This window comes from Protopterus annectens, chromosome 5.part0 (genome assembly GCF_019279795.1).
Source record: "Protopterus annectens isolate FY-2018-M chromosome 5.part0, PAN1.0, whole genome shotgun sequence".
NCBI lineage: Eukaryota > Metazoa > Chordata > Ceratodontiformes > Protopteridae > Protopterus > Protopterus annectens.
In genome coordinates this window covers 859,894,250-859,916,490 of record NC_056735.1, presented here as the reverse complement: position 1 = coordinate 859,916,490, position 22,241 = coordinate 859,894,250, and the positions used below count along the sequence as shown (strand labels likewise).

At 40.4% G+C, this 22,241-nt stretch overlaps 1 protein-coding gene across 4 annotated transcripts in view; it reads left to right on the top strand.

The window, feature by feature from the left end:
* Positions 1 to 22,241, top strand: part of ARHGEF7 (Rho guanine nucleotide exchange factor 7) — a 2,881,265-nt gene that overhangs the window by 2,703,050 nt on the left and 155,974 nt on the right. For all 4 annotated transcript variants that reach the window (XM_044072654.1, XM_044072651.1, XM_044072652.1 and 1 more), the window contains one exon: positions 7,166 to 7,265. In XM_044072654.1, coding sequence (XP_043928589.1) covers positions 7,166 to 7,265 — 100 coding nt within the window. The remainder of the gene's footprint in view (positions 1 to 7,165; positions 7,266 to 22,241) is intronic.

The following is a 22,241-nucleotide window of genomic DNA, read 5'->3' as shown; positions in this document are numbered from 1 at the left end:
CCAGCGTACATGTAACAGTCTTACCTTCCCCTTGTTTGGACTCCTGTTTACATTCTTCTTCTTAAGCACTGTCTTAGCACTCATTACCCTTACCTTTATCCAGGTCTACTGCCACAGATTCCTTGCTCACCTAATTCATTGATTGTTGTAGTTGTGGCCTATCCACCACTGACTGAGCTGAGGTGAATAGCTCTAAAGAATTTCCCTGTTGGAAAACACTTTCAGAACCACTAGAAATTATATCTTTTATCTTAACCTATGCAGTTAACTCTCTTAAGGCAACTAAGTCCTGCTCCAATTAACATTGTTGTATGGTAGTTTTCAAGAAAACATGATCTGCAAATTCTGATCTTCCATCAGCAGTCATCTTACCAAGTTGTCAAAGTTGGCATGGAATTTGATCTTTCTTTTACTAAATCACAAATGGAGTCAAAATCACTTTCACTTGACCATAAGCTTTGACAGTTGCTGATGGTGACAGTCTATGTTTTTACATACCTGTCAGTCTCTTACAAAATCTAGGGCATTGCAGCATGATGATTTTCACAAAATCTAAACTGTGATATCCTTTTGTCTTTCCAGAACCCCACTCAGGTACAGATTTGTGTGTTTTGATTTGTCTTCCAATGTGACTGACTTCTGTTCTGTGTAAACTACTCAACTAATTATCTGCATGCATTTTTATTTTGTACATCAACCACTTGGTAATGCAGTATCGTCATGGAGTCATATTGCTATTTTAAGAACTCAGAAAAGTCATCTCTAAATGACCCAAACTGCTTAGGTTAATTATTCAAAAGTATAAACACAACTTTTATCTTCTTCCAGGGCACCTACAACCTATACTTTCCATAACCACTTGTTGATTTCTTTCTTTAGCGGTTGAGATGTTCTTCGTTCCACATTGCTGCAGTCCTTACTATTGGGTAGTCCGCTGTCCAGTCGGCCCGAATACCAGAGTATATGGCTGACGTCGGTCAGGGCGCATTAGACTGACGTCAGTACGTCAGAGTACTAATGCGCATGACCGACGTCATATCCTCAGTCTTTTTTGCCGCATGGTCCGATGCAGAAGCAGTTTTGCGAGTGCAGGTTGGCGTTCTGAAATATTTCCGAAACCGGAGTTTCAGACCGAATCAGAGTTGGCTAAGTACCCCGTTGGGGAACATTTTGGTTTTTCTTGCCTCAGTATTTAACGGATGTCAGAAAAAGTGAATAACTGTATTTCTTGTGGGAAACAGATACCTCATAGGGATTACCATACCTTGTGTATACCTTGTTTAGGGCCTGAGCACGGCGTGGTTGGATGCGCTCTTGTGCTAGGTTTAACAACGCACTATTAAGAGGAGGTTAGACTGTGCCAGGTTAGTGTTTGGGAAGCGTTGCAATTATAAAATGCCGTCGGATGCTCCGGCGCCCGCTTCGTCAAAGCGCAAGGACAAAACAGCGAAGCCTAGGGTTGATGAACCGGCAGTCCCGGACGTCGGTTCTTTAGAAAACTCAGTGGAGCCAGAGGTTTTGCCAGGAGTTTCTATGGAGTCTCAGGCAGAAACTTTACTGTTACAGGATGTGCCTTCTCAGGAGGTAGGCCAGGCTGAGGGGCTTCTCAGGTAACTGTTCTTCCCTCTCTTCCCAAGGTAGTTAGAGCCTCTCCTTCTGTTGCCAAAACTTCTTTGAGAGGTAGGCCAAGTTCAGCTTCAGTGGGGGCTTCTCCTAGCATTTGGGTTCTGTACCTAAGAAACATATGCTTAAAATGGCAGAAGATTTGATTACTATGATTAGAGGTTCTATGCCCCCTCCTGATAAGAGGCCTAGGGTGGAACCGGAGTTTGATAGTTTTGAACAGTGTTCAGAGGCTTCTGAGTCTTCTGCGGAAGATTTGCAGGAGTTTCCTCCTTATTCTGATTCTGATGTGGATGATTCCACTCCTACAGCTTCTCCTCCTGAGGATTTCTCATTTTCAGAGACTCTGCATTCCATGAGGGAGCACTTTAAATGGGAAGGCCAGGATTACTCTGATTCAGGAAAAGGCTTAGGGAATTCTTGTTTTACCCCAGCATAGGCCCTTAGCTATACCTCCTGTGTTGAATGTGGTGGAAGATGTTTTTGCAGAGGCTTCCCTGAACCCTGATTCTTTGCCTCCTGCTCCTGTTAAACCTGATAGGTACTATAGGGTGCCCGAAGCTCATAAGTATTTGTTTAAGAGTCCTAGGGCGGACCCAGAAACTGTTTCTCAGGGGCCTAAAGGTGTTAAGGCCTCTGTGGTTAAAAATCCGGTTCCCACTGATAAAGAGGCAAGGGCTTTGGATAGGTGGGGAAAGAAAGTGTATACTTCTTCCACTCTAGCCATGAGGCGTTGAATTGTCAGTTTCACATGCTAAAATATCAAAATTATCTCCTTTCACAATTGAAATCTAAGGTGGATGCTTTGGCGGAAGGTATTGAGTGTAAAGAGTTGCTGGATTTGGTTCATGTGTCTGAACAAGTGGGTAAGCATTCTTTGCAATGTGGTTTTGATGCTGTACAGGCCTCCTCCAGGGTGGCTGCCACTAGTTCTGTTCTTCGCAGGCATGCCTGGTTGAGGGATCAGAATTTAGCTGAGCATGTTAAGACAAGGATTTTGGATGCTCCTTTACAGTCTGATGTGTTGTTTGGTTCGCCTGTGGAAGCAGTTTTAAAGAAAATGGAGGACAAAGCTAAGTCTATGCAAACTGTTAAAGATTTTTTTGCAGGTGCAGCCACCGAAGTTTAGTAGAAATTGGCCTGCTAAGGGGTGGACATATCCTGCTTATGATTCCCAGTCTAGGGGTAGGTCTAGACGTGGTAGGGGCAGAGCTCAAGGTTCTTTTAGGCCTAGAACAGGAGTTCACCTGCTCAGACTTCTGGTGAGGGCAGGGGTCAGTCCTTTCGTAAACAGACCCAATGACCTGCCTTTTCAGCTGCCAGTAGATTCTCGTCTGGCAGCTCCTTTGGGAGGAAGACTGTCTCTTTTCAAAGAAAATTGGGATTTAATTACTCAAGACAGATGGGTGTTGGATATCATTCACCACGGTTACAGGTTTTATTTCCATACATTGCCCGCTTACAAAGGCATGCCAGGCGTTCCTCCTCCACAAAGAAAAGAGGCTCACAAGCAAATTTCTCAGTTACTCCAGATGGGGGCCATTCAGCCAGTCCCTGTATCAGAAAGGGGCCTAGGATTTTATTCTCGCCTGTTCCTAGTACCAAAGAAGGGGAACACGTGGAGACCAATTTTGGATTTATCTCTCCTCAACACTTATCTGGACATTCCCAAGTTCAAGATGTTGGCGTTACAACAGCTTTTACCTCTGCTGGGCAAAGATCACTGGATGGTAACTTTAGATCTCAAGGAAGCTTACCTTCATGTGCCTATAAGGCTAAGTTGCAGGAAGTATCTGCGGTTTCGAGCTGGAAATTCTCATTATCAGTTCTCTGCATTGCCCTTTGGCTTATCTACTGCGCCCAGAGTATTCACAAAGGTTCTGGCTCCAGTGATAGCTTACTTCAGGCTACAAGGAATTCAAATCTATCCTTACTTGGGCGACTGCCTGATTCTGGCTCAAGAAAAGGAAGACCTTCTACAGGATGTGGAATATGTTATAGCAGTGCTAAGATGCGTAGGGTATTCTGTGAGCGAAATAAAGTCCAGTCTAGTACCCTCTCAAGACATGTGCTTTCTGGGTGTGAGACTGAATACAGCAGCCCAGATGGCCTTTTTAACCCCGGACAAACAAAAGAGTCTATCACTTTACTTCCATCAACTATCTCATCAGTCCGTGCTGACTGCAAGGACAGTCCTTCAAGCATTAGGGTTCATGGCATCTTGTATTCTGGTGCTTCCCAATGCCAAACTGCATATGAGGAAGCTACAATGGTATCTCAAAATGTATGGACACAGCACTGCCAGGATTTGGACACTGTCATTCAAATAATACCTTGCCTTCAAAAGAATTTTTGTGGTGGGCTCAGGAATGTCACCTAAACAAGGGACTCTCTGTGACCCGGCCAGAGGCGAGTCAGATTTTAACGACAGATGCCTCGGACATTGCTTGGGAGCTCATCTAAATGGAAAGTGGATACAAGACAAGTGGCCTGCCAGACTACAGCATCTACATATCAACATGAAGGAGATGTTAGCAGTCCAGTTTGCATTAATGGATTTCAAGGAGTTACTTCTTCCAGGGCAGGTGTTGATTCTAACAGACAACACAACTGTCATGTGGTACATCAACAAGCAAGGGGAACACATTCTTATCCTCTATGCAGGCAAGCAATGATTTTATGGGAGACTGCGCTAAGCTTGCAACTAACTCTTCAGGCAAGGTTTCTGCCAGGAGCACAGAACTCCTTAGCAGATGTGTTAAGCAGACAAATCATGGATCCCCACGGTGGAAACTGGATCTTCATGTATTTCAGAAATTGACAGTGTCATGGGGAACTCCAGACATAGATCTGTTAAGCTTCTCCACTAAACCACCAGCTGCCAAAGTTTTGCACAAAGGGGTTTCATCGCACAGCTTGGAAAGTGGATGCTCTGTCTTTCAGTTGGAAAAACCTTCATGTGTATGCCTTTCCACCTCTGCCTCTTCTTCCAAAGGTGCTATTAAAAGTCAGACAAGACAAGCCAAGGATGATTTTGATAGCTCCAGATTGGCCTCGGCAACACTGGTACCCACTACTAAGGAGTCTGGTAAGGAAGCCTCCATGGCCTTTACCTTTGATTCCTCATCTGTTATCTCAGAAGGGCGGTCATCTGCTCAATGTCAAGCTTCACTCTCTTCATCTAACAGCCTGGCATATTCTGTGTTGAAACACAGCAGGTCTCAACTTCCTCAACAAGTTTTAAATGTGATTATGGAAGCTAGAAGACCTAGTACAAGGAAAGTGTCAGAAAAATGGAAGAGATTTTTATTTTGGAGTACAGCAAAGAATTTGGAGGTTTCTGAGCCTAATTTGAGTGTGGCTCTTCAATATCTTACTGAGTTATTGGACAAAGGTTTGTCCTTCTCTTCCATTAAGATTCATGCTGCAGCAATTTCAGCTCACTATGATTGTGACCCACCATTGTTTTCGCATCCTTTGTTCAAGCAGTTTCTTAGAGGGGCAAAGAATATAAGACCCCCACGTAGAGCTCCTACTCCTGCTTGGGATCTCAATTTTGTGTTGGAAAAACTTACTCTACAACCTTTTGAGCCCACGGCTACTGCTGAATTGAAATACTTGTCATGGAAGACTGCTTTTCTGTTGGCTATTACTTCTGCAAGAAGGGTGTCTGAGTTGCAGGCCCTTATGGCAGTAGAGCCCTTTTTGATTTTCCATAAGGATAGGGTATCATTACGTACTAATCCTTCCTTTATGCCTAAGGTGGTTTCTAGTGTGGCTTTAAACCAAACTATTCATTTGCCTACTTTTTATGCAGACCCCCAAAATAAAGGGGAAAAGATTTTGCACACTTTAGATGTACACAGGCAATTGCGTTATTATTTAAGCAGGACTAAGGATTTTAGGCAGTCTCAGCAGTTGTTTGTTTCTTTTGCTTTGAGTTCAGGGCAAGCCTGTGTCAAAACAAACTATTTCTAGGTGGATTGGGCTTTGCATTGCATTTTGTTATTCCCATCATGGCAAGGAGATTCCAGCTGGGATTAGGCCTCATTCCACTAGGGCTACTGCCACTTCAACAGCATTTCTAAGGGGTGGCAACTAAGGATATTTTGGAGGCAGCTACTTGGAGTTCAGTGCATACTTTCTCTAAGCATTATCACCTTCCTATCTACTCTAAGTCTAGGGCTGGTTTTGCCACAGCTGTTTTGCAAGGCATGTTGTCAGCTCCTACTTCTTTATGATTTGCCAGCCTCCCTTACCTCTGCTTTGGGATTCTACCCAATAGTAAGGACTGCAGCAATGTGGAACGAAGAACATAGTACAGTTTTGTACCTACCATAAATGTAGATGTTCGAGGATCCACATTGCTGCAGTCCAATTTACCCTCCCTCCTTCCCCTCTGTGTTTAGGGGTGGTTGTGTAGGTGAGGTTATATCTTGATATTTTTGTATATATTTTTGTATATATTGTACATAATTTTGGTGCAGGTATTTTGGGCCTTGTCTTTTTGGGTCTTCTGACATCTGGGGCAAGAAAAGACTGAGGATATGACGTCGGTCATGCGCATTAGTACTCTGACGTACTGACGTCAGTCTAATGCGCCCTGACCGACGTCAGCCATATACTCTGGTATTCGGGCCGACTGGACAGCGGACTACCCAATAGTAAGGACTGCAGCAATGTGGATCCTCGAACATCTACATTTATGGTAGGTACAAAACTGTACTTTTTGGCATCAACAAGGTACCCAGTGCGCACTGTCTGCTCTTTAAAAACAAGTCTTCTCTTCAGGTTTCCACGTATCTCAATCCATCTTTCCAAAGTCGACAAACTGCTGTATAGCTTATGCCAAATATGTGTCAAAAATGTATTTTAAAAACAAAAGATGCATTTTTTTCCCCCATCATACTTGACAGAGTGATTTTAATCACCGTGAAACTCATCACAGATTTTGGTTCTCAAGACTCTTCTCAAGAGATAACCACTGGAGAAGGTCCCCAAAGTCAGACACTGGAGATATGTACTCACCTTATTTGTTAATTTAAGAGGGGACCTGCTTAATGCCATTCTGCCATTTCCTTCATTTATCCAGCAGCTGCAGATGGAGTCCACTTGTTAAGTCAGGCACATTTGTATCTATGTGTCATTTTTTTTTCCAAGATTTAGAAATTATGCTCTACATGTGGGCAGAAGTCAGACCGAGATTCACATTGGTTAGGCTTGCTTTCCTAGTCTGCCATGTGATGCCATGGTATGTACCAGTAGGAAGATTGAGTTTCTGAGTATATAAATGAGTAACAGAGGTAGTAATATATCCAAGCTAAAGGTGACAAAAGAGGAGATCTCAGCATTTCACCTGTTGCAGAAGGCTCCTTGCAGATCAAGTAATATGGTGAGCACGTGCTTATTATTGTTTCATCACCATTAAATTTATCCTTTCAGATGAAATATTGAAATAAAGGAAGACGTTGCTCTTCCTTCACTTAGAACCACTGCTATACTGCTCTTATGTTTTTAACAGCCTTCCTCTATTTAATTACAGGTTCACGCAAAGAAGCTGCCCCCCAAGTGTTGTTTCCAGAAGAAGAAAAGATTATTGTAGAGGAAACAAAAAGCAATGGTCAAACTGTAATAGAAGAAAAGTGAGATTTTGTTTTATAATTGATATTCAATTATGTATTGCTACAATTACTTGTTCTGTAGATTAACATGATAAAGGTACATAATTTGTTTGGTCTAAATTGACTTTAGTCAGGAATTTAAAATTCATTCAAGACAAATGATTCTGTCGTAAATACAGGCAGTATTTTGGTTTAATGCAGTGAAACATCTGGATAATTAGAGAATGTCATTCAGGATGTGGTTTGCGTTTTTGTTACTCAGTTTGAACAAAAGCAAAATATATTTCCTTTGTGGAATTTGTCTATAATAGCAACCTATAACAGTAGATTGTAAACTAGGAAGTTACAGCATACAGCACTGGATACTAAGAAACAAGATAGGAGTGTTGTCAGCACAGTAACACAATTTTAAATGAGGTGCTTGGCATAGTGGTTAAGGTGTTTACCTTGCAGACACAAGGTACAGAGTTTGATTCTCACCTTTAGGAAGCATGACTATGCTTAAAAAGGTCCCTGTGGTCATTAGCCTAGTAATTACCTATGAACCTTCATTGAATTGAAGTACATAAAACAAATGCAATGCTTTTTTGTGTCTCTTTAAAATCCTCAGATAATAGCATTGATGGCCCACATGAAGAGGTTATTTGAAACCATTCAACCTAATGAATACTTTCAGATGGAAACTTAAATAAAAAGTTGTTTGGACTACAGATTAAAATTAAATGTCACACATTCACCTTAACTATAGTAGCAAGCAAATATAATTTAGATTTTTGGTTTCATAAAACTGAGAATGACGTGGGAGTATTTGTAGTTTAGGAGTGATGATTCAGTTTTAGTAATTTGCTTTTCTGACTGAGCATAGAGCTCTGACAATAGTAATGAGTGAGTTGTCACAGCAGTTAGTCTTTTTACTGATTTTACTGGTCCTATTTCATCACATTCATCTGATCTGACTAATGGGATCCAAAATGTTTGGATTTAGGTTGGCCTTTTGCCATTGCTTTTGCCTTGAGCTCTTTCAGGAAAAAAAATCCTTCCAAAATGCCCTTGTGCACAGATTGCCCTCAGGTTTTGTTTGCTGGCATTAGTGGTCAGACTGATTATCAGCTGAGTACATGGCTTTCTTCTTTTATTACTGTTATTGCAGTTTCTTTTTACTTCAAATTACTTAATTTTGGTCTACATGTATTAAATATGTGTAGGTGTAAGTGAGTTTATGTGTATGTATATAAACACACACACACTTCTGTCAGAGTTAGCAGTTGTCTTCCTCTCTGTTCCTTTCTGACATTTATGTCCTTCTCATGTTTACTTCATATTGTCAAAACTTACAGAAAAAGTTTGGTATTTACATATTATCGCAACCAGATTTTCTCAGTTGCGATTTCTGCATAATGCCATACAAAGGAGCCCATGAAACACAGTAAGGCTTTTTTTTTACAGTGTTTATTGCTGGGGAATAACTTTGGCTAACCTTCTGGAAAAGAAATTTTTCTGAAAACCTTCTTCCTCCTTTTACGTGCATCACACATGCAAGCTTGACTTGGCAGGTCTGGAGTCATCATGACCAATGGATTCCTTTCACTGTGTGGAAGGAATCCTTCACAGAAGGCAAACCCAGACACAGTAATGATGGTCTTGTTTAACTGTACTTGTTTTTCTCAATTTGTAAAAAAAAAAAAAAAAAAAAAAAGGTTCACGTACAAATGAACACACTGCTACATGTCAAAAAGTACAGGTTTGTGTTGTCTTATTACTTGGTGTCACGTTACAGAATGTGTAGTTAAGAAAGTCAGTGTGGGGCTAGAATATGCACAAAATCATTTAGATCCAGTGGGGTTTCATGCAAAAACAGATATGTTGTCGTAACAAGGGAGGGGGGGAAACCAAGAAACAAAGGACATGCATCAATGGAAAGGTGAAGTAAAGTGTTACCGACTGAATCACTGCTGGAGTTACCATATGAAAACAGACCAGCTGAGAGTGTGGGGTCCTGGCAGAATGCGTCCTTTGCAGACCTGGTGAAAGCCCACAGACACATCCTCGCAGGACCAAATTAACACAGTTGTGACCTACATGTACAAGCACACACTTCTGTGATATACACACACCTCCCAACACAGTCTGTCCACATTTCTTGGCCCAAGAAAAGAGCGTAAAGCATCAGGTCTTGAGTTGAACAATCTGGTTGCGATAATACGGAAGTACCAAAAGTTCTATTTTTTTTTTTTTTTAATTACTGTTGCTTCTGTCTTGTTGTGTTTCTTGCTATAGTTTTTCTCAGTACCATTGTAAATTTTAGTTATTATCTTGCTAGAGTTATTTTACCTATAGGTTAGAGCTTCAGGAACTGTGTCCAGTTTGGCCACAAGATCCCACCCCAGAGCACCCAATTTTTCTGTGACAGTGACAGAAATGAGGAGAGAGAGAAGCAATCAAAAGACAACAGGAATGGGAAAAGCAGATGATGTGGACCCATTCTCGGCCTTGAAAGCCCCAAAGTAGGATTTGGCGCAATCTGTATGTGAGAGTCTTTATCCTCTGTTCCATCTATGTCAGAACCCATTGTGATTTATGATAGATCTCTTAGACATTATGAACTTTCTCACTTTGGTCTTTCATGTCCATTAGAATTGCTACAGATGTCAATTGGAATTGTATTATGAGGGCTTGCCTGAAGGTACAACTTGAGATGGGTGTCATCTCACCCCACACCCTCAGTATCTAGGGCAGTTCAGCTTAGCCCTTCCTCAGCCCATGTTTTGGCACAGGTGGTTTTGGAGCTCAGACATTAACTAGAGCCTGTATTCACCAAAACCTTTAGCATTGGCTGAAACTCGGGCCGACTGCACAACATCGATTCTTTGGCACCATCATCAGTGCCAACTTTTTTGTTGTCTTTTTCACTATTAGAGTTCTTGGTCTTCGATGCATCAGCACCTATCCCCAGCTTGAGGCCCTCCAGGTTGTCTGTGTCAGGGCTTCCCTCTTCAGTGACACTTATTTCTACTCTGGTGGGGACAGACCCAGCATTGGTGCTTTCTGATATTGATGAATCTGGGGTAGGCATTTGAAGCAAAGGAAAAGATGATTGCCACTCCTCTAAAACACACACAGAGCCTCCACCAAAATCATATCCGGCTCCTGGCACTCATTTGTTGGTCATTCAGCTAGTTTGTTAAATGTCCCTGAAGCAAAGCAGGAAGGAAAGCCTCAAGGTACTGCCACAGGTTTAATGCGATTCCTCTATTCCTCTGGGGATTCATGCCCCTCCCTCCGGAAAAAGACATGCAAGAGGAGGCACATGGCATTCCCTGTGGAGTCTTTAGCATTGGACACCAACTTGGAATGATAGCGAGAGCTCCACCTAATCCCCTTCAGAAGAGACCACCTTCATTGAAATCTTTGAACTGATTCACCAGAGGGGAATTTGACTAGCCCCCCCCCCCCCCCTACCAGTACTAGGAAGTATGTTTTCAGGCTTACCATTTTGCCTTCTCTACTTCATGGATGGTCCCTCCTGACTGTCTTATAGATTTGGTAACTAGGGTGACATGGCAGAAACCAGATTCCACCAAAGCTATTCCTTGGAAGCCTGACAAAACTCTTAGTCTACCCAAGGGTAAGCAGCATTGGTCCAGGTGGCCTGTGGTGTACTTGTCTGTGAGCATTGTAAGGTGATGTTACTGCTGTCCATATGCTTAGTAAGGAGTCAAGAATGTTACACAGGATGGGGAAATGTACATACATCTTGGATACTTTTTGCCCTGAGGGGACTGGGACAATGCAACACACGCATAAACTCCTTCCATAGACATGTAGTAGAACAGGCTTTTGGCTCTGTATGAAAGCCATCCACTCTTGAGTCAAGGAAACAGGAGACTACAGTGGATGCAGTTCTGAATACTACCAATTTCGTCATGCAACTGTTACATATCACAGAAAGTGGTGCAGTTAGGGCAGTGGTGATAGGCATTACCTTAAGGCATTATACCTGACTTTGCTTTTGTGACTTAGTAGACAATTTTAAGATATCCTTCACCAATACCTCCTATGATGGTTCTGCCATGTTTAAACCTATGGTAAAAGACAAGCTACTGAGATGCAAGCAGGAGGGTAAGATGCTGTCTGCCATAGGTGTCAGTTATGAGACTCCTTCAAAGATCCTATAAAAGAAGTCAGAGGGAGTCCAAGCTTCTATTATTTAAAAAACTCCAGTTTCAAGCCCTTGACTCCTTCTCAGGCAGGGGTGACTATGGCAGAGATGGCTGTTTCAACAGACACAGATAAAGACGTAGTGGTTATCTGCAAATTCAGGGATTTTGGGCCCCCTTCTTAGACAAACAGTCTCAATGTCCCTGAAGTCTCCCTGACTGCTCACCTTTAGAAGCAGTCAGGGAATACTTATCTCTCCACTCAACTGCATGGACAGCCATTTCACAGAATAGCTGGGTAAGAGAAATAGTATCCACAGGCTGTCATATAGCTGCTGGGTATTGTATATCCAAAGGCTGTATATCTTTTTCCCAACCCCTCTCTGTCAGTCCCTGCTATACCTAGACATTCACCTTCATCAACTACAAACAGCAGAAAGAGAAGTCATTACTCTCTTGGCAAAAAAGAGTCATCCAAAAGACCCTTGACATGAAAGGGTACAGAATGTATTCAAGAGTCTTTTTAGTTCCAAAGTAAAACAAAGACCTCAGGCCATTCCTGGATCTCAGAGGTTTAAATTTGTACATCAAGAAGACTTCATTCAGAATGGTCACAGTGCAACTAGTTTTGCCCTGCTTATAGGCAAACAACTGGATGTGCTTGACAGACCTCCAGGATAGCTACCTCCACATAAAGATTGACAAACCATCAATGTGATTTCTGTACTTAATGTAGATCTTCTCACCAAAACCGAATCACAGTACAAAAACCAAAGCGCCCAGCAGGTCAACTTCTCTTATCCTTTACCCTAGCTACCCACCTCTCTAAGAACCTGCAACAACCTAGACAACTTCAAAACCCAACTTTATTCTCACCTTTATCTAAATAGGATATGCAACTGCACTCTTCAACCTACACCAGTCCAACTATCCTCCCCTTCTCTCCAGGCTAACCTCTATACCTTCCTAATCCTCTTCTAACCTCTCCTAAAATACTAAATGTATAAGCTACTTAAAGCATTTTTGCACTATATGCTTAAGCTACCCAGGCGAACTTCCTTACCTCTTCTAAAATACTAATTGCATAAGCTTCTAAACGTTAAAGTTTTTAATTTTTTTCTTTGCTTTTTATACAATATGCCAATCTTTTCTTGCTGAACTTAACTGAAACTGTTAATACTTTTGCTAATTTAGCAATCTGATATTGGTATTGTTGACTATTTTGTAGCCACCTGTTAATTGTAATGTTATCTGTGTCTGAACTCTTTCTTGTAATTAAAATTGTTGTTTCTGTGGAGCTTTTCTTCCCCGGCCTCCACTGAAAACGGGCCCCCAAGCCCAGTGGATCTCCCCGGTAATCAAACTGAAATAAATAATAAATAAATAATGCTGGGAGCCAATCATTTTCAGTTCAGAGCCCTGCCCTTCAGTTTCACAGCAGTCCCCCGTTTACCAAGTGCATGGCAGTAATCGCAACCAACCTGAGATTCAGAAGAATCTAGGTGTTCCCATGCTTAGACGATTGGCTCCTTACTGCTCCAACCAGAAAGCCTCTTTTAACAGCCAGAGATTACTTTATACAGCTGTACCTGTTTTTTAGGTATTTCCAGTCTTTAATCAACTCAATCCATAGTCTTCATAATATGCCATCTGGACCCAACAAACTGAACTTAGTCTTCCTCTTCAGAGAGTTCAGTCCCTCAGAGCTGTAATCCAACATCTGTTAAATCAATACACCCCAAAAGCTGCAGTGGTACTCAGATTTTTAGGATTGATAACTTCAACCATAGCTGTCATTTACACACATTTTTACATGAGAATATTATAGTGGATGCTCAGTGTTCAGTGGTCCCAACCTTCAGATCACTCCACATGCACAACACAACTGTGCAAAAGTCATTTGAAATGATCATTAACATTTGCATCAGTTTCTGTGGGAATGTACTTTGTTGTTCCACCACCCTCAGCAATGCTCATTACAGATTCTTCCTCTCTGGGGTGGGAGGGACATTTCAAAGGGAGAATGGTCCAAGGAACATGGGCTCAGACAGAGGTCAGTTTTTAGATCAGTATCCTTGAGATGAGGGGTTCCTCACATTGCAGTAATTTCAGAACCTCCTCCTTCCAGAAGTGATTTTCATTCAAATAGACAATGTCTGTCAAATGGTATATAAACAGCAAGGGAGGAACCAAATCCTCTCCCCTTTGCAGAGAGGCCATCAGGGTGTGGCAATGGCCAACTGCTTTGTACTGCTTTCTGAACGTAATGTAACTTTTTTTCTGGGTAAAGTTAATTTCCTAACAGGCATATTCAACAAGTCCATCCTAGTGCCTCGAGTGGTTTCTCAATCCCACAGTGGCTCAAAAAATCTTCAGCTACTGGGGCCAGCATTATGGCCACCTTTTTGCACCCCCTTCCAGTACTAAGTGCATCAGCTAATTCACCCCTTTTCTTCCTGAAAGACAGTCAACAAGAAATGTCTTAGTCTGTCAGTGCCACCTGCTTCTGTGTATTTTTCCCCATTCCCCTTATCACTAGATTTTTCCAAAAGAGGGGGCATGCAAAGCCACCGTGATCCTCATTGCTCCATTCTAGCACAGGTAGATTTTGTTTACCTTGCTTAGGCTTCATATATGAAAGCGCACATGGCTTTGAGATCCTCACTAGGATCTACTCTCTTATCCATTTGGGCGGCCTCACCTGGATTTACAGAACTCGAATTGACTACATCATTTCTCCGATGGTTTCTTCAGTTACTTTGATGGCCAAGGACTGTTCCTTATCCATAATTATGATTTGCATTTTGTCAGCTTCACAAGAAGAGTCCAACTGTAAAGTTCTATGATTTCAGTACACGTTGGGTAATAAAACCATCTCTTTTTTTAGTTCTTTTATTTTTTTATCCTGAACAAAATTCCTTTTTTTTTCTTTTCCCTACAGGTTAATCTTTTAATGAAAGATATACTTTACACCCTTAACACTTCTTCTTTAGGTGCCCTAAATGTTAGGCACAATTTGCCTGATAATAACCTATAAATGATGCTGTAAAGGTTTAGATGTTTTAATCTGTCTTCATACTTTATTTTTTCATACATTTAATTTTTGTAAGTATATGTCCTTTGTATAGATTCAACAGTTATAATATCTGACATGGATAAAGAGCAAAAGGTGCAATTATACTCAGTAATTGGTCTTATTAATCTTAGTAATAATACCTCTATGACCTTAGGGTCCCTTGAATCCATTGTACCAAGGATTAATTCAGTATTTCTCATAGTTTTAACCTCACTAAAACTGTTAATGCAGTAAAGGAGTATGGTAGTTGGAACTACAAAGATGCCTTCTCTCCTCAGAAAGAAGATATTATAAACTGATAAAGGCTGATTTACATGAGATCTGGACTATATTGTCTCTGGTGGGCTCTTCTTGTATGCTACTGAAACCAGTTTGGAAGACCTCAAGTTCTCAGCCACAAGCTACTAAGAAAGTCAATGGAATTTACAGAGCCCCTGTACACCGATAAAGCTTATTCAAGAGTCTTAAAGACAAATTCTGTAGTAGTCTTGCTCTCTATTCTTCAGACACACTCTTGCTACTCTTCTTCCTCACAAGGAATGTAGTAGAAATTTAGAAGTGGGGGTTGCATCTCATTTATTTCACCTTCAATTCAGGTAACTGTCTCACATGTGTTGTATAGCATCAGAGTTCGGTATTAAAGCAAGAGATGTCAGGCTATGACAGCAATGATGTATTTTTAAAGTTGGCCTTCACTGCCGATAAAACTGGAACACTGATCACAAAATACTTGGATGAAATAGCCAATACCCTTGCTGAAAAATTTAGTGAAAGTTTTACTCCACCCACAGTCATAGCTATTCCACAGATTCTGCAGTCCCAGCTTCTCTCTTTACTTATCGTGGAACAAGTTCTCTCAGTCCTGTTAAAAGCTAAAAACACCTCATTCATGGGCCCTGATGATAATATATCAGGTTGTCTGACTGTCTGTTTCAATTGTGACCTATCTAAGCCCCTACTAAACCTCTTTAATCTAAACCTCTCCACTGGTTACATTCCTGAAGCCTGGAAATCAACCAGTTCATGCCATTATCCAAGGGGTGGCCCAACAACTAGCACTGGTAAATGTAGACCATTAGTCTCTCTAGCTTATATGTAAAACTATGGAGCATATTATCTCAGACCTCTTTATCTGGACATTGAAAATCTCTTGACACCGGACCCTCATCAATGTGGCTTTGTCAAATGAAGGGTCCTGTCTCTTTAACCTCATTCATTTCTATGAAAAAGTAACCAAAGTAGTGGATAGTGGTTATACAGTACATACTACATATTTGTAATGATCCAAGATATTTGACACTATTCCCCATGCAGGCATTATTGTAAATCTGAATGTAAATCCTTATCTTGTGCAGTGGATAGCTAACTGGTTATGTGACAGAACCCATGTGGATAAAGTTGTGTGCGCTATATCTGAAAGCAAAAAAATTACCAGTGGTGTACCACAGGAATTAGTGTCAGGCTCTCTCCTTTTTGGCATCTATTTCTCAGACCTTCAGGCCAACACTCCTGGCCTGTAATTATCTGAATTTGAGGATAACTGCAAATTGGGTGCTATTCGATCTTTCAGTGACTCTCAGTTGAGCCAACATGGGTTAGACCCCGTTAACAGTTGGTGCTAGGGCAATGGTCTGAAATGAAATGTGAAAAAAATTGTAGCATAATTCATTTTGGTAAACAACACATCTTCACATGCCATGTAGTTGACACACCACTGCAATCACATACTATCCTAAGGGAGATCTAGGCACTGTTGTTTATAATTCCTCATCATTTGACCAATCATGTCTGTGTAGTAGTTGGAAAGCCTTCCATCTGGCTGTTGTAATTTCCAAAGGCATCTCCGCTAAACCCAAAGAAGCCTTAATTCCCCTTAACTTATGTCTCATCAAACTCATTGCTGTGTATAACACACCTTTTAGCATGCATTTTAGAGATTTCAAAGGTTCATGCCTAAAAAGGTCAGTGGTCTCAAAAATCTTAGTCATCAGGATGTACTGGTAACAGTCAGTCTGCACTCGATCTCCTAGATTCCACTGTGGAGATCTGTTTTTAGCTTTTCAAGCAATGAAAGATCCAGCTTTCAAACTTCTGTTCCTTCACAGAACAAATGCTGTTTCGCTTCATCAACAGATAAGACACAGAGTGATACATATTCATATCCCAACATATCCCTCACTTCTAAAACAAACTTTCCCTACACCTCAAGGAGAGAAACACCCTTGCCATTTTACTACACCTCATGCAGAGTAGCTGCCTTGCCACCATCAACGTTAACCTCAGTAATTGGATGGGCAGCCTCAGATTTTCCCCTGGTTTGTCATGTCTTGCCCTCCTTGAGTCTGGGGGGAGCTTTTTAATAGGATTTTGTGGCTATGTTTCTAATGGTTTGCAGACTGATTACCTAGTTCTTATCTATGAACTTGTGACTGGTTTATTAGGTTTGCAGCTTCTTTTGTTATTGTTAAGTGGCATCCCTGGTTAAGGATCTCACTTTTCTGAGAGGACATCAGAGAAAGAGCAAGAAGTTGATCAGCTTTTAAATGACAAGCCTTTGTTTGTAGAGTGATTTTGTCTGACTAGAAAGAAAAAAAAGGGGGGAGACTGTGGCTAGTTGAGTAAATGTCCTGTGCACGTAATACTGTCCCTGCACTTACGAAGGCATTTTCAGAAAGCAATCTGGCAACAAATGAGAAAAAGAAACCGCACTACAGGACTTTACAGAATTTTAGGTTACTCTGCTAAGACTAAAGTACTGACTCAGAAATAGTTATAAAGTTCTTCAGCTATTGGCAGTGGTGACTGTGGATAAGTTTCTTAGTTATTCCACCAAGTTTTTTTCAGGCATTTAGTCTGTAATTACTTTCACAAAAGCTGCATGTGACTGGCACTAGCCATGCAGCTGTAAAGCAAGAATGTAGCATAAGTAACACAACATCAGCAATGGAACGGACTTTTAATTCCATGCCTTTATGATAGGAGAAGGGTAGTCATTGGAGACCAGTTCTGACTTGAATCACTTTGCCACTGTGAAGTATTTCATGATAACCTTTCATGAATGTGTTCCTCTTATAAGTCAGTATTCATAGATGGCGACCTTAGTTACAGAGGATGTCTGTCTGTCTGTCTGTCTCTCTCCATATTTTTGCAGTTTTCACATGAGGAGCATAATGTTTCATATAAGTCCACTTTCAGTACATTACACTTATTTGATCTTCCATAGTGCCAAGGGGTATAACTTTTGGTATTAATTTATCTTAATGTACGTCTAAGCTTAAAGACCTCAAGAGAGTCATAATTTCAGCAATATTTGCTTATTAAAGACTTCAGAGATTGTCTGTGTGTTTATTTCCTTATCTGTGTAGTTATCTAATGATGACATGTACATCTTTTGGTTCATGTTTGGAAGTGATGAAAAAACTTTTTTTCTGTGTTCTTAGTATAGTGTAAACTTCAGGAAACTTCACAGTGTTCCTTTTCAGAAGATTTGTTTCCTAAATTTGATGTAAGCACAAGATTTTCACCTCCAGAAAAGTAAACATTTATGGCACACAGCAACTTTAACCCAAGCCATGACAGTTCACTAACTCATTGCTTCAGTGTTTATGCCAGTCTGTATTTTGATGGTACAAAGTCAAGTTTATTTATGAAAAAAATTCAGCTACTCTCAAAAGATGTGAATTGATTGTATACTAGAACAGAAGATTCTAGTAATTTTATAAATTGCCAGAGAAATTCTTTCATGAGCATAGCTTCTCAGTGTGACTGAAAGCATCTCCTTTTTATTTGTTTGCAGTACAAATACTGAGAGTACATGTTTCAGAGTATGCATGGGTTGCTTGTCTGAAATATTTAAAAGTCCAAGGAATTTTGTCTCACCAAGACTACTTTCTCAACCTCCTTCTGAAGTAAATAAGAATATTGATTCTCCTACTAGGAGCATTCAAGAATCCTTTACTTTTGCACAGACAACACAAATTGATATGGTATATCAACAAATTAAGTAAGCTCTTGTGTTTGTCTCTTGTGCATTAAGGCACTGAATTCATGAAACTAGGCAGTGATTCATAGCATCCCTGTATGGTTAATATATCTAACTTTTCAGCTGACCACAGTGGCAAAAATAATTACACTGTGTGTGCATCAGTGTAGGTGTGTGTGCGAGTAGAAGTTACAGGTAGAAGTTTTTTGTTCAAATGCAATTACTTCTTGAAGACTGCAGAAGTACCTATCTCTACCAGTGAGCATGGATGGGTATGTGCTTCTCAAGTTCTGTTGTCAACTTTTTCATTATGACAGGTAACAATGTAACACCAGCAGAGCTGTTGTGCTTTCCACTAGGGGAGCTGCCATGTTGGCTGCATGTTTTAAAGTGCATCAACTCAAGATTTTTGTGAAGCTGGAACCCCACCATCTGTTCTCATAAAATAATACATGTAAAATTCCCATAGTACAAACAGGGAGTATATTTCATAGTAAAATTGTGCTAGGAATTGTATCATAATCTTTCTACCGCCCTAAGAACAATCCATCCTCAGGATTCCATTCATCTGTTGTATTACTGTGTGGGTCCTTTCTGAGTTAAGGTAATGAGTTTGAAGGTTCATCATAACAGCAGGTAATTAAGGGAAAAACACATGCAGCAGTAGGTAAAACTTGCTCACTGCCTCTTTTACCCTGTATCTTTTTTTGTAATGAAAATAGGTACAATGTATATTCGCATTAACACTGTTTTTACATGTTAGCGTTTATTACGTTTGTATTTCATACGTGTTTCTTAACCTGAAAATTGCAAGATAGCACTGAGCTGCATTCTTGTGGAGCATATACCACTCTGCAATCTGCAAGCCAGCCATGGTTTTTTCATGACTTACACTGTATGAATTGACACCTGCATTAAAACAAAATGCTGCTGTGTAGCATGGATGAGTGATATTTAATGGTCATTTTCTTCCCCTTGCTAAGCAGCAATGTTGAGATTGGTAAACAAAAATGCAGTTATCAACTGTTCTTGTTGATAACCATTTGTGATGTAGTCTTCAACATGACTTGACTCCCCTGAATTCAGTTATCCTTTAAAATGTATAGCATTTAACAAGAAATGGGGCAATAAATAGTCTTGAGGAAAGTTGTTTTGTAATCAGATTTGTGACAGTTACAATGGGCTCAATTTGTAAAGAATCCATCTTAATTCTCACTTGTTTAGTGCCAACCTCCCAGAAGTAGGGGCTGCGAAAGCTTGTAATTTCCTGGAAAAGACTCCAGGGGTTTCTTGGACAGCTTGCTCAAGTCCATGTAACAGAACTAGATTTGTCACTTTGGTGGTGCTTCCTCTCACTGAAGCACTAAAAATTAAACAGCGGTGTTGTCTGATTTCCAGTGTTCTAATTGGCTGGTATAAGTCCACTGTATAATTGCTGCTTCTTGATTTTGTGTGTATTAGATAGATGTTAAGCTGCAACTAAGAGTTGCACTTTTTTGTTGAAAGAATTGTTTACTAGCTGGATATTTTAACCTATAATCTATTATTTTGTCTTTTTGTTGGGCTTGAAAAGTCATTGCATCCATATTCAAAATTAACAGTATAGTGGCATTTTGTGTTTACTACATGCACATTAATAACATGCCAAACAGTGTTTAGTCTAGGATGATGCAGCTGCACAGAATTTGCAGCATTAAAACACATTTAGCAGTATGCATATTGCTATGAGTTGGGCATGTTTAACCTAGGAATGAGTAGTACTGCTACCCAAAGCTTGTGGTACTGCATACTTATCACATAGGGTATGATATTCAAGATTGTACAGTTACTACATACATCGTAAAAAACAAAACAAACAAAGGTTTCATTCTGTGTGCTGACTGTCATGTGATAGACTGCCATTTTGACCTTGTTTAATCTGGAGGTGGATATTGCAAAGCTTGCACTTACTATATTAAAAAATTGACAAAAGCCAGTATACTGATGCCGCAAAGGTGTGGGTGATCACTTGCAGCTGTGACACACAGTAAGTTTCACTAGAATAGTACGTGACAGAGTGGAGTGGCAAGCTCTGTCATTTATTGTAAATGTAGTCCATAATGTTTAAGTCTAAGTACAGTAACCACGGCAGTCATTGCCTGTCATTTCAAGTAAAGAGGACTATGGAAGTAGTTTTACTTTTGAATATATGAGAACTTGTCTCTATTCACTCAGCTTGCCATATCAAGTCCATCCCTATCCACAGTTTCCTGGATTCACAGCATTGAGACCACATTTTACCACTGAATGTTAGAAGTAGTTACAATTAAGTGTGGGTTTAGAAAGAGTAAATAACACCAAAAATGTTTTCATCCCATTGTTGCCATTAGCATATTAGAGATGCAAAATCAGATAACAAGTACAGCTCATACATGTTGCCTTTGTGGTCTACCCATGTCTATAGTTTATGAATAAGCTATGTAAATCCTAGTTAACCAGACACTTTCATCTTTTTCTCCCAGCCACTGTAAATATTACTTTTTTGTATAGTAAATACATTTTTGTGTGCCATTACTGTTTTTTTACTGTACTACCACTTCAGGAATGTTGTCCTAGTTAGCATAACACTTTGTGAAGTATTATTTCCTCATGCCTTGTTGAAGTTGTTTGCTTGCAGTCCTACTTGTAAAGTGTACCATTCTTTCACATTAAAGAATGGATGGACCTTGATTTTTCACCTTAAATGGCCTCCAGGACCTTGGCAAGAACACTGAGAACATTAGACCCCCCCCCCCCCAAAAAAATTCATCAGGCTAGCGCCTGTGATGTCTTGTCTTATCTATGAGCTCCTATATGTTAAGATATTCATCTTAAGAGACCAGTGCCTCATGATGTCCATTAAGGTCTTATGGTCCCTACCCCTTATCTCTCCAGAATGTTATGATTCCATGATAATGTGGGTTTCACCATCTTGTACAAAACCATCTTCATTAGTTTCCATAGTTCATTCCAGAATGAGTTATTAAGCTCCAGTTGGAGAGATTAAGCTATAAAAATAAACCCAGGGAAAATGGCATTTTCCTTTCCTTTGCTTTGCGTTGAAGTGATCAGTTCAGCCTCCCCATCTGCGAAGGGCCAAAGTAGAGACTGTTAACACTATAATTCTCTACCAAAGACAGCCCACCCACACCGATATAGATGTGCAATTATGTGCACCGTTTTAAAATTGACAGTAGCTCAATTGCTATGTACAAGTGTTGTTCTCATGGAAAAATTGTGATTTAGAAAAATGTATCCAGAAATTCAGCCAAATTCTTCATGCATGATCTACATCATTGTCAAATCTTTTTAGGATCTAAATTGAGAGAACCACATTTCCTACATAAAGAAGTAGGTTTTGGGTTGCCCCCTGCACTGAAATCCCTTACACTACCCAAAATCCAGGGGTACCAGCATCAGGATATATCCAAATCGGACACCCCTGCCACATACACTTAGAGGTGTTCAAATAGTTGGATAAAGTTCTGTTAACTTTTACATGAGTCCTAGGATAGGCACATAATTTCTGCAGCCCTAGTTGTCAAGGGAAGGACAGCGAAGTTTGCCAGTAGTAGGACCACTTCCCCAGTCATACATTATCTCATCAGTGCAAAACAAAAGTACTTCTGAGTCACATTCTTCCTTCCACAACTCCCAACATTTTCCTTGCATTGTTGAGAAGCTGCCTATTTGGGATGAATCCACAGTGTTCATATTGATCAGTTGAGCTAGAAAGATTACCAATCTGTTCACCCACACTCTTG